Genomic DNA, 15,052 nt, shown 5'->3' on the forward strand with positions numbered 1-15,052 from the left:
TTGGATCACTGGTGGGATCCAAAAATTTTAGTAACAGGTTCCCATGGTGGTGGGATTCAAACAGTGGCGTAGGGCCAATGGGGCTGGGTGGGGCATGATGGGGGTGTGGCCAGGCATTCCGGGGGTGGGGCATTAATAATTTCTCTGTTACTGTAAAAAACTCTTACTGTAAAAAAAAAAGTTCCTAATTTCCAGCTGGTATCTTTCTGTCCATAATTTAAACTCATTATAGCAAGTCCTATCGTCTACTGCCAACAGAAACAACTACTTCTCCTCCAATTGAGACTGCCTGTCAAATACTTAATACTTTCAAATACTTAATTTTGTTTCTAGAAATCAAAAGAAGGATGCTTTCCTTAAACAAGGAACTTTACCATATTTCTAAAACATGTTTTTAAAACAGCCCAACAGGGAGAATTATCCCGTTTTCTACCTTCGCTAACCAGCCACATAGGAAACAACAGGACTTTGTGATTTTTGGACCTAATGGAATTTCTAACGGAAAAGCAGACCCAATTAGTAACCCCCTCTCGGCACACACAAATAATTAGTAACCCACTCTCGGGAACTGGTGAGAACCTGCTGGATCCCACCTCTGGTTTGGATCTTATGAGTCAGTACTGCTACAAGGAGGCATCTACTTATACAAGAAGCTCTCTCTCTCTCTCTCTCTCTCTCTCTCTCTCTCTCTCTCTCTCTCTCTCGGCTTCCTTTATATCCTGCCTTTCACAATCTGATGCCGCTCATGTCATTCCCATCTCCATTTTACCTTAACAACAACTCTACGAGGTACGTTAGGCTGAGAGTGTGGGGCTGGTCAAAGTCTATGGCAGAAGAGGCGTAGTTGGTTCTGCTCCCAAAGTCCATGTGGAGTTTGAGCGCAGAGCCAGCAAACCCCACCCCAATCTCCACATGGAGTTTGGAGCAGCATGGGCCGTGGCCTGCTGGCCTTAGCTGGCCGGGTGCCAACAGAAAAAAGGACCAAAAACATAATTTTCATTAATGTATGTTTAGAAGTGTCAGGACTGTCATTAGCTGGGAGGGGGGAATAGTTGGGGAACGCTTAGTTCTTTGCAGGTGCCGCTTACCTGTTGCTCTGGCCTTGGAGCTCTGCGGCTGGGATGGGCTCTCAGGCTGGACTCTTTCTGCTGCTTTGGCTCACGTGTGGGGTGGTGATTTGCTACAACAGTATATTATCAACAGTTTTGCCGCCCTTTCGCCAGAACTGTCTTACTCTGCTCTTTCTCTCACGTCTTCAATAAAATCCTTGAACCCGTCAAGTGAGTTATTGCCTGAATGGGGAAACTGACAAGAAGCCCATTTAGGGCCTTTTACTATGATATTTTGATTTTAAACATATGAACATATGTCGGGAGTGCTTTGATCGTGTGTTCCTGATCGCCTGGTGGTCCTTGGGGTCTCCTCCAATTCTATGATTCTGTAAGGAGACCCCGGAGATGTGTGCTGAATCTGAGAAAACGGCAGCGGTGGAGTTCGCCAGGGTACAAAACAAAAGCCCTTCGTAGCAGCGAGACAGAAAAGATCCACCTCCCAAAAAAGAAATCTTTGTCAACATTCCCTGTAGCTTCGAAGAATGCTCTCTTTGTACTGATCTTCCTCTTCAAACCGCAACTGAGAAACCTGAGCCTCCGAAGAAGCACAATGGGAAAAGAAGGCGAACCGTTGTCAGCCCAGAGCTAAACCTGACAAACCAGGAAAGGAGGGGAGCCACCCAAAGCTTGTAGGTTAAATATCATTGCTTTCTCACCTTGGTCATATTTTGTTCCCTCCTCAGCGTAGTGGGATTGTGTACCTCTGTGACGCTGGGGCACTTTTTGGGCCTCGACAGCCCCCTGGTGGAGAATGGGGCTTTTTGCAGTGAGTCACAACACCGTGACGTTGGAAACACCACGCTATAAACAACAGAGAAGAGCACTTGGTTGGTACCAGCTGCTATCTCGGGGATCTGAGGAAACGTGAAGCGAGTGAGGAATGAGGAGATGGCAGGTGAGCTGGGTCTCTTGGCTCTGTTGTGATGGGAGTGGGTGGTCCAAAAATAGCTTCCAGAAGAGGAGTCTATCATCGGAGAAAGAGAAGTTTGTCTAGAACAGTTTCCACCATGAACAGTGGCTGAGGCATCCTCGGGGAACGTTCAGAGAGACGCATCTAGCAGAGTCGTGCGGACGCCGAGCTATGGTGAAACTTCAGTGCCGAGATGAGCATTCCAGGACCTGCGTAAGTTACAAAAAGTTATGTAATTTCTTTTGTAACCTGCTGGGCTCTGGTTCTTAAAAGCTTCTGCCACAACCAACCACGCAGCCCTTGGTTGTTTGGGTTGCAATTTGCCCCCGGGGTAACTGATCTTACTTTGCAAATGTTACGCTGCCATTTGTTTTTTCGGTTTATTAAGTTTGTATCATTTTGTAAAGTTATGTAGGGCACGGGACGCATGCTCATATGTGCTAAGGCTGCCAATTCTGGATTGAGAAACATCTGGGGGTTTGGTCATAGAGTTTGGGAGGGTTTGGGGAAGGAAGGGGCCTCAATGGGGCATAATGCCATAGAGTCCTCCTTCCAAAGAGGCCATTTTCTCCCGGGGAACTGATCTCTGTCACTTGGAGATCAGTTGTAATACCGGAAGACTCCAGCAACCACCTGGAGGTTGGCAAACTTAATACACATGCACTCACAAGTTGCTACAATGCAAAGGCCCATGGAATGCTTACCTCGGGACTCTTCTCTTCTCATTGGGCTTGCAGAGGGTTCTCTTCATATTTTGCTATTTACATATGAGGAGGCACTCCTTTCCCCAGAATTTTTCTGCCAAAAGCTCTCCCGGCCTGGTTCTCTTAACTCCCTCCAACAAGTGATCCTCAAAGGCACAGATCTCATTCCACCCGGTAGTCAAGACCCTTAACTCTGTCCATTAGGTGAATCTTAAAGGCACAGATCTCATTACAACCGGTAGTCAAGACAGTTCCCTTAACTCCATCCATCAGGTGATTCTTAAAGGCACAGAACTCATTATACCTGGTAGTCAAAACTGCTGGCTTAACCCTTTAACCTGCACTTATGGCAATATTACTATCCCAAAAGTAATTCACACACACACACACACACACACACACACACACACACACACACACACACACACACACACACACACACACGAAAGAGGCAAAGCAATTCCCTGGACCACAGGCTGCTGAAAAGGGGGACCATCCTAGAGCAGATATTCTCTCCCTCTCCCCTTCCCTGTCTTCTACACAACACTTCCTGCTCCTGCTGCTGCTGCTGCTGCTAGAGGACAGAGGCTTGTTATTTCCAAGTTCTGGTGGGTTTTCCGGGCTGTGTGGCCGTGGTCTGGTGGATCTTGTTCCTAATGTTTCGCCTGCATCTGTGGCTGGCATCTTCAGAGGTGTATCACAGAGGGAAGTCTGTTACACACTGTGTTGCCAGACCACGACCACAGAGCCCAGAAAACCCACCAGAACCAGTTGAATCCGGCCGTGAAAGCCTTCGACAATACCTTGAAGGGCTGTTTGGAGGCGACAGTGCATTAAGACAGCATATATAAGAAAGGCCTATGACTGAGTCAAAAATATTATACACCTTGGTCAGAGACCTCATAGATTTTGAGGCCCTAGGCTTCGGCCTGCCAAGCCTAGAGGTAAATCTGCCACTGCTTTGTGGGGTCCAATCAATGGAACAGGGCTGGCGTTGGCACACTCTGAAATAGCGCAGCTGCCAGGACCCTCTTCTGATGCGTCCCTTCTGAGGCGTCTCTTCCAATGCCTGTACTCAGATGCTTCCATTGCTCGCTTGTGCGTGCTGCTCCCCATGTGCTCCCAGCCCCACGTGCTTCCTGATGCTGCTGGAGAAAGGCATGGGGACAGAATACGAAACATCAGCAGGGGCTCAGGGCACAGGAATGCCCCGGGCGCAGTTCCCCCTTGCTCCGCCTCTGGTGTGTTTCCACACTCCTACATTCCTGTTGGGTGACCTTGGGCTAGTCACAGTTCTTCGAGACTCTCTCAGCCCCACCAACCTCAAAAAGTGTGGGGAGACTAAGGGAAAGGAGCTTGTAAGCCACCTTGAGTCTCCTTACAGGATTTGGGCGTCTTCGTTGATAGTTCCATGGGAATGTCAACTCAATGCATGGCAGCTGTGAAAAAGGCAAACTCTGTGCTGGGGATAATTAGGAAAGGAATTGAGAATAAAACTGCAAAGATTGTCATGCCCTTCTATAAAGCAGTGGTGTGACCGCACTTGGAGTACTGTGTTCAGTTCTGGTCGCCACATCTCAAAAAGGATATTGAAGAGATAGAAAAAGTGCAGAGAAGGGCAACGAGGATGATTGAGGGACTGGAGCACCTTCCCTATGAGGAGAGGCTGCAGCATTTGGGACTCTTTAGTTTGGAGAGGAGACGTCTGAGGGGGGATATGATTGAAGTCTATAAAATTATGCATGGGGTAGAAAATGTTGACAGAGAGAAATCTTTCTCTCTTTCTCACAATACTAGAACCAGGGGGCATACATTGAAAATGCTGGGGGGAAGAATTAGGACTAATCAAAGGAAACACTTCTTCACGCAACGTGTGATTGGTGTTTGGAACACGCTGCCACAGGAGCTGGTGATGGCCACTAACCTGGATAACTTTAAAAAGGGCTTGGACAGATTTATGGAGGAGAAGTCGATCTATGGCTACCAATCTTGATTCTCCTTGATCTCAGATTGCAAATCCCTTAACAGACCAGGTGCTCAGGAGCAGCAGCAGCAGCAGAAGGCCATTGCTTTCACATCTTGCATGTGAGCTCCCAAAGGCACCTGGTGGGCCACTGCGAGTAGCAGAGTGCTGGACTATATGGACTTTGGTCTGATCCAGCTGGCTTGTTCTTATGTTCTTAAATTCTTATGGTATAAATCCAAACTCCTCCTCCTCCGCCTCCGCCTCCTCCTCCTCCTCCTCCTCCTCCTCCTCCTCCTCCTTCTTCTTCTTCTTCTTCTTCTTCTTCTTCTTCTTCTTCTTCTTCTTCTTCTTCTTCTTCTTCTTCTTCTTCTTCTTCTTCTTCTTCTTCTTCTTCTTCTTCTTCTTCTTCTTCTTCTTCTTCTTCTTCTTCTTCTTCTTCTTCTTCTTCTTCTTCTTTGTGCCATCTTTGGTATAGTGCTGGGGTCTACAAACTTTTCAGTACAAGAACCAAGTCCTATATTTTGCAAATATTTATGGGCTGAAAACAATCCGTTTTAAATGAATGAATAAAATGTAAATAAGTGAATAGGTTTTATTGGGATCTCTTTTTTGACATCAGCAGGATAGCTTCAGAACCAAAGAGAAATGTGACAATTACATCCAAACAATGCATTGCTTGAACTAAAAAATGATATGAGCAAAAATGCCGTTAAATTTAAAAAATACAAGATTATAGTAAGAATCAGGATGTCCAAATGACTGATAATTAAAGTTAAAAGTTAGGATGTCCAAATAATGCTAGTTTCTTTTCACTGATAAGATTTTGAATGCAGATCCACACTACATTCAGTGATGATACAAATTATATTTGATTTGAATTATATTAGATTGTGTGTTTATTGATTGCTATTTTTTTATTTTTCTGTATCCTTTATACTGGTAAAAGTATAAAAATATTAAAGGAAACCCTCTCCCCCCCCCCTCCCCCCAGTTACCTGCCGACTGGCCAGGTGCAGTGCATGATTCTGTGTGCTGCCTTCAGGCTCCACTAGTAGTTTGGAGGCAGCATGCCGAGTTGAAGGGACCGGGGAGCCAGGCATCCTGCTCGTCACCTGCTATCTCTGAGCTCCACATGGAGTGCGGAGGCAGCAGCTCTGCCAAATTGAACACCATGCAGACCAGGTGTTCAGCTCTGCACCTGCTACCCCTGTGCAAAGCTGAACACCAGGCAAGAAGAAGCACAAAAAACCCAAAGAACGCTCAAAGGATGCTCATCTTCGCTTTCTCTGTGAAGGGAGAGAAAAAGTCACACTTAAACTGATTCTGCAAAGCGCAGGGATTCTCTGATCTGAGGGCGGGGTGACTGCCGGAGAGGGGAAAACGTATGCATAACCAAGAAGCAAACCCAACTGGAACGTATGCTCGATAAGAAGAGGGAGACCACGGTGGGGTACCGCACCATAGATTCCATCCTCCAAAGCTTCCCTTTTGTCCAAGGAAACTGATCTCCATAATTCTGGGAGATTGCTAGGACTCATCTAGAGGTTGACCACCCTGGAGATGTTCATGAGATTCACCCCTCCCCCGGTACAGTCTGTAGACCCTTGTCCTGTTGCTTAGCTGCTCCCAACCCTTCCATGTTGCCGCAAGTTGTTGTTTTTTCCACGCTCCTGACATTTCAAAACTTTTCAGAGAAGACTGAAGGACTCAATGTCAATAGCAGAGCAGCTCCTTAGTTACACTCCAGTAACCAGCCTGTTTAATGACCTGGTTACTAATGAGATGCAGAACTCACCTTTGGCTCTTGCCTACCGCAGAGGCTCTCCAGAGAGCAAGCAAAGAGCACGGGGGCATTAAGAGAGTGAAGAGACACTCCGCTTTCTAGTTCCATCCGGACCGCCTGGGGGGTTAGAGGTTGACCCGTCTGGAAGTCCAAGGAGACTCAGAGTAGCAGGAAGAGGAGACCTTTATAAGAGCAGCTCTTTTGAATTCACAGGAAAGCTCGACAAAGTGGATGGAGAAAGCACTAGTGGTTAGATCAGGAGGGAATTTTCGGCTTGCTTCAAGGTGAGTTATCGTGGCCTGGCACATCTTCGTTCTCCGTTTTTATTTGGAACAACCAGCCTCATGAAGAAGAAGAAGAAGAGGTTGGATTTATACTCTCCTTTTTCTCTCCTGTAAGGCTTACAAACTCCTTCCCTTCCTCTCCCCACAACAGCCGCCCTGTGAGGCAGGTGGGGTTGAGAGAGTTCTGAGAGAACTGGGACTGGCCCAAGGTCACCCAGCAGGCTTCGTGTGGAGAAGTGGGGAAACAAATCCATCCCACCAGATTAGAGTCCATAGCTCATGTGGAGGAGTGGGGAATTGAACCCAGTTCTCCAGATTAGAGTCCACTTGCTCTTACGAGGCGCTCTCTGATGAAGGGTTTAGGGTTGCCAGCTGTAGCTTGGGCAATTCCTGGAGTCTTTGGGAGTGAAGCAGGGTTGCCAGGTCCCCCCTAGTCACCCACGGAGGCTGGAGAGTGCAGTTGCCAGACCCAGGTTGGGAAACTAGAGATTTGGGGATGGAGCCAGTAGGGTACAATGCCAAAGTCCACCTGCCAAAGCATCTAATTGCTCCAAGGGAACTGATCTCTGTAGTCTTGATCAGAACCATAGAAAGGGGGAACTGCGCCAGGGGCACATGTGCCCTGCGCACCGGCCACGCCTCCACCTGCCCATGCCCTGGAACACCCCCACCCCAGCACCGGCACACGCCTGGTGCAAGCTGCTCCCCTCCTGTCCCCTGGGCGCTACGCCACTGGTCTTGAGATAAGTTACAATTCCAGGGGATCCCCGTGTCCTGCTTGGAGGCTGGTATCTCTAAGATGGAGCTTGGGGTGGGCAGGGCTTGGAGAGGGATGGGACCTTTGTGGGGTATAATACTATAGAGTCCGCCCTCCAAAGCAGCCGGTGACTGGCATTCAGTGGTAGACTGTCTCTAAACCTGGAGGCTCCACTTAGCAACTGCAACACTGGGCAAATGTAAGGCCAGGAATCATTCTCTGGGTCTTTTAGTGACTTTCAACATATCTTCTGTTATACGTAAAGAGTCAGAAAAAGATTACAAGGCTCTTTCTTTGGTCTGAAACGGCACAGTCGTCGGCTTTCCCCTCTGGGGGTTTGTGTGCCAGTAAAGCGCACCTATCCCACACCTCTGCGTTGGCCCTGTGCAGTCCTATGCATGAAGAACGGTGGGGAAATCACTGGCCCGTGGCAAACAGCGGAGTGCTTTTGCTGCAGGGCGTCCTCCTTGACAGCTGCCACCAAGGGCACTCAAACTTCCTGCCCAGAAACTGGCAATAGCTGTCCGTCAAACTCACAATGCGAGAAGACTCAGAGCCCAAAAACTGCTGTTCTAACTGCAGAATCATATCGGTTTTCCCGGTGGGTGAGTTCTATATATTCTTAATCATGTTTACCGAGGGTGGGAGGGGGGGAAGGAGGGTTGGGTGTTCTGACCTGGATGGTCCAGGCTAGCCAGATTTCACCAGATATTGGAAGCTAAGCAGGGTCTGCCCTGGTTAGTCCTTGGATGGGAGACCACAGAGGCAAACCACCTCTGAATATTGCTTGCCTTGAAATCTCATGGTCCTGTGGTCTAATTTGGATGGTCCAGGATGATCCAATCTCATGAAATCTCAGAAGCTAAGTGTGGTGCGGTGGTTGAGGGCAGGTGGATTCTAATCTGGAGAATCGGGTTTGACTCCCCACTCCTTCGCCTAAGTGGCAAAGGCTTATCTGGTGAACCAGATGTGTTTCCACACTTCTGCTGTGTGGCCTTGGGCTGGTCACAGTTCTTCGGAACTCTCTCAGCCCCACCTACCTCACAAGGTGTCTGTTGTGGGGAGAGGAAGGGAGAGGAACTTGAAAGCCACCTTAAGTCTCCTTACAGGAGAGAAAGATGGGGTATAAATCCAAACTCATCCTCCTCCTCCTCCTCCTCTTCCTTCTTCTTCTTGATTGACCTGGTTAGTACTTGGATGGGAGACTACCAAGTAGGTCCAGGGTTGCTAAGGGTTGACTTAGAGAGGCAGGCAATGGCAAACCTCCTCTGTTCATCTCTTGCCTTGACCTGGATGGCCCAGACTAACCCATTCTCATCTGATCACAGAAGCTAAGCAGGGATGGCCCTGGTTAGTATCTGGATGAGGGACCATCAAGGAACTCCCAAGTTGCTACACAGAGGCAGGTAATGGCAAACCACCTCCGTACGTCACTTGCCTTGAAAGCTCTCCATGCTCACCATAAGTTGGCCATCACTTGACAGCATTTCCCAAATAAGGAAATGTACTATAGCAGACCCACCTTCATGCCCAGAGGGTCCTGTGAGTCAGGACAGTCATTTGAAACCCCCAGTGATTCCGGTTATGTCCAGCTATAAAACATAACAGCCATTTCCCCCCCTCAATATTATGTAAATGAACAGCTCCTGAAATAACATGAATTGAGCTATACGGCCTCCTAAGCTGTGGAATGACCACTCTGGCATGGAGTCAGGCATCTGGTTTTAAGTTTGCCATCCAGAGAATTTCAAGGTGGCCGCCTTTCAGAAAAATCAAGGTTCTAGTCCAGGGGCAGAGGCGTATCTAGGGAAAATGTGGCCCAGTGCAAAATCTGAGTTTTCTGGTGGGCCCCATATGGGCGGCTGTCCTCCCCCACCACGACCAAACAACTTTTTTTGCACCACTTCTTGAAGTCGGTGTATGGACCCGAGGGGAAGGAGGAGGGGTGTGGGGTATGCAGTCCGGGTACATTTGACCCCAAATGTTCCCCTAGGGGTAGACCCCATATGCCCCCCGGGGGGGGGGGTACACAACCTGGTGCTCAAGAGCACCTATGAATGGTTCCCACTGACATCTTTTTTGGGGGGTCCCTCAAAGGTTTTTAGAAAGTGAGTCTTTTGCTCAGCAAGGCTTTTGATTGGTCCTGGGAGTTTTGATTGGCCATGCTGTTTTGTTTGTTTGTTTGTTTTGTTTTGTTTTAAATATTGCTTTGGAGCATATTTTATTTTATTTTTATTTATTTATATATTGGATTTTAAACCGCCCATCCCCGAAGGGCTCTGGGCGGCGTACAGGAGGCCTGCAACGACAATACATAATAACATTAAACACAGCAGGCTAAAAACAACATTTTGCACATAAAACTTAGGTAATTTAAAACAATTTACAAATATGCCACCACAGTACAAGGACTGTGGCCCTTTCCCCACTTACCCTTGTCGGAGGGTTGCTGCGCGCAATTCACAGCGCAATCAATTCCTGGCACGCGCCCCGGCTTCCCCACGACCCTGCGCTCTGCGCTCTGCGCGGGGTCATCAAAAGGCGCCATTTGAAAAGGCGCCAGAAATTATGCGCACTGAGGGGGCGCGAGAGAGGCAGCGTCGGGGCAGCTGCGTTCTCGCCACCCCTGAAGTGGGGAGTGCAGCTGGATCCTGCGCTACTTTAGGAGAGTAGCGCGGGGCTTAAGGTAAGTGGGGAAAGGGCCTGTGTGACTGGAACTAAGTTTCAGCAATTATTTTGTGACTCTACAGGGCTGGTCCCGTCTCCGGGGGCAACCATTTGGGATAGCCATTTTGGGGCTGTGCCCACCACACTGGCTTTTTCCCCCCAACAAGTCACCAAAAACGTTTGCGAAATGTTTGCAAAACCTTTTTGACCCTCCCCAAGACCGAACAGAGAGAGCACAGAAAGTGGCACAGAGGAGGAAATCCGGGCACTGCAAAAAGGGCATAAGCATAAGCATAAGCATTTTATTGTCATTGTGCACGCACAACGAAATTTACAGCAGCATTCCTCGATGCACACAATTTCAGACTCATACAATTTCAGACTCATGCAATTTCAGACTCATACATCATCATCCTCCACCCATCCCTACATAGCCCCAAATACATCAATATGAAGCAGTGGAGTTTAGCATAGCCACAGCTCTAGAGTAGAAGCTGTCTCTAAGCCTCTTTGTCCTAGTTCTGAGGGCCCTGTATCGTCTGCCAGATGGTAGCAGTTTAAAAAGAGAGTGTGCTGGATGAGACGGGTCCCTTAGAATATTTTGGGCTTTATTTAGACTTCGGGCATTATAGATTTCTTCCAAGGAGGGGAGAGGGCAGCCGATAATCCTTTGTGCAGTATTGATCACCCAAAAAGGGGTGGGAAATGTTCTAAATAGATACGCACAGCAAGTGAAAAGGTTTTGAAAATGTTTCAGCAAAAGAATTGCTGATCTGGAGGATGCATTTAAAACATTTTCAGGCTAGAAATAAAATGCTTTGGGCTAAAAAAACAACGCAGAACTCCATGGAGGAATTTTTTTTATTTCCTGCCTCAAAACGTTTTGATGTGTCGGTGCGGAAAGGACCACTGTGTCAGAATTCCAAAGGTAACCACAGGCTTAAAAGGTTTGCTCCCAGCTGTTGAGATCAGCGCAGACCTCCAGAAAGTGGCTCTAACTGATCCTAGAATGGCCAATTCCTCTCACAAAGCCCCTTTAATTATTTCTCTCTTCATTCCTTCCTAGGTGGGTCCTAGCATGATATTTTTGCCATCGTCAGGCCTGCTTCAAGTTTTGCCTCCTAAGATTGTCGCCAGCACTCGGATGTTCTCCAAAAGAAAGCCGACCTCCTCCCTGTCTGCCTGCCCCAATGTGATCACGCCAGACAAGATCCCCACATTTTTCATTCCCCCCAACCTGGCCACCCTTCAGGGCCGGCGCTCCCAAAGGAATGAGTGCCCTGTAGCCAGCGAGGCTATGGCCAGCCCTGCAGAGCAACACGTCATCCAGGTGGAAAGCTTTGACCAAGAGGAAGGGGGGCCTGACGGGCAGCTCCGAAGCACTGTCTCCATGCCTCATCTCTCTAGCCCAGAGGGTTGGGACTTCTTGCCCGTGAGCCCACACACACGCCGGCGGGAGTCCCTCTTCCACAGGGAACGCCTGCCCCATCGGTCTGGGGCCAGGTACTCTTCTCCCTCAAGGCCTCTCTCCCACCCTGGGGCAACACCGGACAGCGACACCGCCTCCTCCACTGAGACATCTCCCTACGGTTCCCCCCTACTGTTGCGATCCCTCGGGGAAACTCTGGCACGCCCAGTGTATGGGCAACGACGGAGATTCAAGTTCTGTTCCCCGAAACTCCACTCAGGGCTTCGGCCTACCTCCTTATCGACTGAGGACGCCAGCTCCACAGACACCAGCCCCAATATCCCACGTCGTGAGACAGACCCCACTTGGGGGCCCCATGCCACGCTGACCCCCATGCCGGTCTTCTCATTCGACTTCATCCGTTGCCACGAGAGGCTCACCAAGGAGGTGACGCTGACCGTGAGCAAGGGAGGTCGCTTAAGGCTCTGTACAGAGTACCTGCAGCCGCAGAGGTGCCTCCGCGTCCGCCTCATCAGCGCGGAAGGGTTCTACCAGCCCCACTGGGACCCGCGGCACGTCAGCTGCTGCATCTCCCTACATCTGAGGCCTGGGTCGGTGCAACGGCAGCGCAGCGCGGTCATCAAGAAAAGCCGCAACCCCATCTTCAACGAGGATTTCTTCTTTGAGGGGGTCTCACCGGACGAGCTGCCCAGGCGAAACCTGAGGGTCAAGGTGGTCAACAAGGCTTCTGGCATACGACGGGACGTGGTCCTGGGTGAATGCGAAGTCCCTCTCGACTCTCTTTTGCCCCCTTAGCAAATCTGGGAGATGCGGTCGTTCGCTAACGGGAAATCGCTACGCTGAGAGCCAGAGCGGTGTAGTAGTTAAACTGTCGGACTAGGATTCAGGAGACCCAGGTTCGAGTCCCCACTCTGGCATGGAAGCTCGCTGGGTGACCTTAGGCCAGTCACAGACTCGTAGATGAATCTACCTCACAGGGTTGTTGTGAGAATGGAATAGAGAAGATGGAAATGATGTATGCTCCCACTGGAGAGGAAAGCGGGATATAAATAAAGCAAATTATTGCAGGAAGAGGCAGGACAGGGGAAGGAAGTTCTGCGCCCCCCCCCCTTGTAGATGGGTGTTTTAAAACTAAAGACCTGCAGGCTAAGAATCTTTCTGAATCAATGTGTCAAATCAATCTGTGAGAGTCAACCCCTCCCTTCTAGAATTGTCGACTTCAGGAGATTCGTGGCGGATCTTGGGAAGGCAGGGTTTGGAAAGGGGAGAGAGCAGACTTCCCTTTATTATTATTATTATTATTTATTAAATTTAATACACCGCCCACCCCCTAAGGGCTCTGGGCGGTGTACAACAAAACAGTGCATAACTACAGAACATAATAAATAAAACAAAATATACACGTGATATTCCCCTTCCCCCACCTTTCCAAAACACATTTTCTCTGTTGTATCTGAAAGCACTTTTACAGCATTTCTTTTCACTGAAATGTTTCCAAGTCAGCTTCCCTCTCAGTACGATCATACCGGAACGTTTTATTTTTCCCGCCAAAATCACGGGCCAACCTCTGTACCGTCCCCAAACCTCCATTTCGGTGCATGCTTTGCCATTTTCCTGCCTCTCACCTCACAGCTTTGCCCCTCTCCTCTCAGAATTTATTATCTCTGGCATCCGTCCCCCCTACCCCCCCCACCCCATTTTTTAATATCAATGAATCATCAGTGCTATGAAGCATTGTTACAGTGCAGGTATGAGGAAAAACTGGCAGTGAGGAAACAACGCTTGCAGAAGGGGAGCGCGGACAGACTTTGTCTTAAACGTTGGGATCAAAAACGTCTTTGAACTGGCGTGAATGGTGTGTCAGAAAAGGCCTCCTCTAACCATTTCTCCTAGTCCTGGTTTCTGGGCTGGGAATCTGCGAAGGACAATTATGGTTGTATTTGCAAGTGGGGGTCACAACCAGTCATGAAAGGGTTAACATCTCTTTGTACGTACACAGGATGCCGGGGTGATATTGTAATGAGTTGACCTATTGATTAGCTATCAGTCAGTCAGGAGCAGCAGTGGCGTTGGAGGTTAAGAGCTCGTGTATCTAATCTGGTGGAACCGGGGTTTGATTCCCTGCTCTGCCGCCTGAGCTGTGGAGGCTTGTCTGGGGAATTCAGATTAGCTTGTACACTCCCACACACGCCAGCTGGGTGACCTTGGGCTAGTCACAGCTTCTCGGAGCTCTCTCAGCCCCACCCACCTCACAGGGTGTTTGTTGTGAGGGGGGAAGGGCAAGGAGATTGTCAGCTCCTTTGAGTCTCCTGCAGGAGAGAAAGGGGAGGGGTATAAATACAAATTCTTCCTCCTCCTCCTCCTCCTCCTCCTCCTCCTCCTCTTCTTCTTCTTCTTCTTCTTCTTCTTCTTCTTCTTCTTCTTCTTCTTCTACTTGCCATTGCTTACATGTTAGTGAGTGCGTACATCAGAAGTTGTAAAGTTCGCTTATTTTCTTTGTTGCAAAAGTAGAGCCCATGGGCAGAGAGAAGTAAAATGAACATAGAGCAAGATGTAGTCTTAAGTGTATAGGTAGTACTGTAAATATGTTAGTACTGTAAATATGTAACTGAGTGGTACAGCATTTATGTGTTTTTATCCCATGTACCCCTACCCTCCAAGTTAGTAAACTTTTATATAAAGCGACACAAAGTATCCCTGGCTCTCTTCTTCATACTGGATGCTGCTTCCATAACTCTGCTAATGAAGTGTCTCTTTGTTTGAATACCTACAATTATGCTTGGCGACATTCAGGAGGGCCCTGGAATTACATTTGAATTTCAAACACCAGAGATGAATCGCCTGGGAGAAAATGGATGCTTGGGCGGATGGCAATATGGTGCTTCTATCCCACTGAAATTCCTCCCATTCCCAACCAAAATGGTAAACGGTCTGGAGTCCACACCCTATGAGGAGAGACTTGGGGAGCTGGGGATGTTTAGTTTGGTGAAGAGAAGGTTAAAAGGCTGCCTCAGTCCCAGGTGATGGAGCTGGGAGGGACAGCTCCAATTGGGGGTTGCGCAGAAGAAAGGCATGCACACTGAAGACAGGGTGTGCAGGGAGGAGGAGGAGGGTTGGATGGATAACCCTTTTCTCTACCTTGAAAGCGTCTCCGAGTAGCCCCCGAGGGTCGGTGCAGGGGAGGAGAGGGATGAGGGTGATTTTTGCACCACCACCACCACCACCTGTTGCGCCCAGGGTCATCTGATCCCCCCATCCCCATGGGCAGTACGCCCCTGCTGACACATTACAACATCCTGCGTCTCTGGATGTGGCTCGAATTGTAATGAAGGACCAACAACCAGCTAAAGAACTGGCAGCTGTGATTTTAAACAATTTAATAATAATAATAATAATAATAATAATAATAATAATAATAATAATAATAATAATAATAATAA

The 15,052-nt window shown here is 48.7% G+C and overlaps 2 protein-coding genes across 3 annotated transcripts in view; one reads left to right on the forward strand and one right to left on the reverse strand.

The window, feature by feature from the left end:
• Window positions 1-2,083, reverse strand: part of LOC125436620 (acyl-coenzyme A thioesterase THEM4-like) — a gene marked incomplete at its 3' end in the record, with an annotated part of 40,412 nt that extends 38,329 nt beyond the window's left edge. Inside the window, exon 1 of the mRNA XM_048503797.1 lies at window positions 1,769-2,083. Coding sequence (XP_048359754.1) covers window positions 1,769-2,083 — 315 coding nt within the window. The remainder of the gene's footprint in view (window positions 1-1,768) is intronic.
• On the forward strand, window positions 1,797-13,707 carry C2CD4D (C2 calcium dependent domain containing 4D). 2 transcript variants are annotated; one of them, XM_048485624.1, is made up of 2 exons: window positions 1,797-2,235; window positions 11,250-13,707. In XM_048485624.1, the coding sequence occupies exons 1-2, from the start codon at window positions 2,194-2,196 to the stop codon at window positions 12,405-12,407; spliced, it is 1,200 nt and encodes a 399-aa protein (XP_048341581.1). In that variant the 5' UTR covers window positions 1,797-2,193; the 3' UTR covers window positions 12,408-13,707. The 2 variants fall into 2 exon arrangements, with proteins under 2 accessions (XP_048341581.1, XP_048341592.1); XM_048485635.1 differs by lacking the exon at window positions 1,797-2,235 and adding an exon at window positions 6,689-6,759.
• The last annotated feature ends 1,345 nt before the right edge of the window (window positions 13,708-15,052 follow it).

The sequence above is a fragment of the Sphaerodactylus townsendi genome, linkage group LG01 (genome assembly GCF_021028975.2).
Source record: "Sphaerodactylus townsendi isolate TG3544 linkage group LG01, MPM_Stown_v2.3, whole genome shotgun sequence".
Taxonomy (NCBI): domain Eukaryota; kingdom Metazoa; phylum Chordata; class Lepidosauria; order Squamata; family Sphaerodactylidae; genus Sphaerodactylus; species Sphaerodactylus townsendi.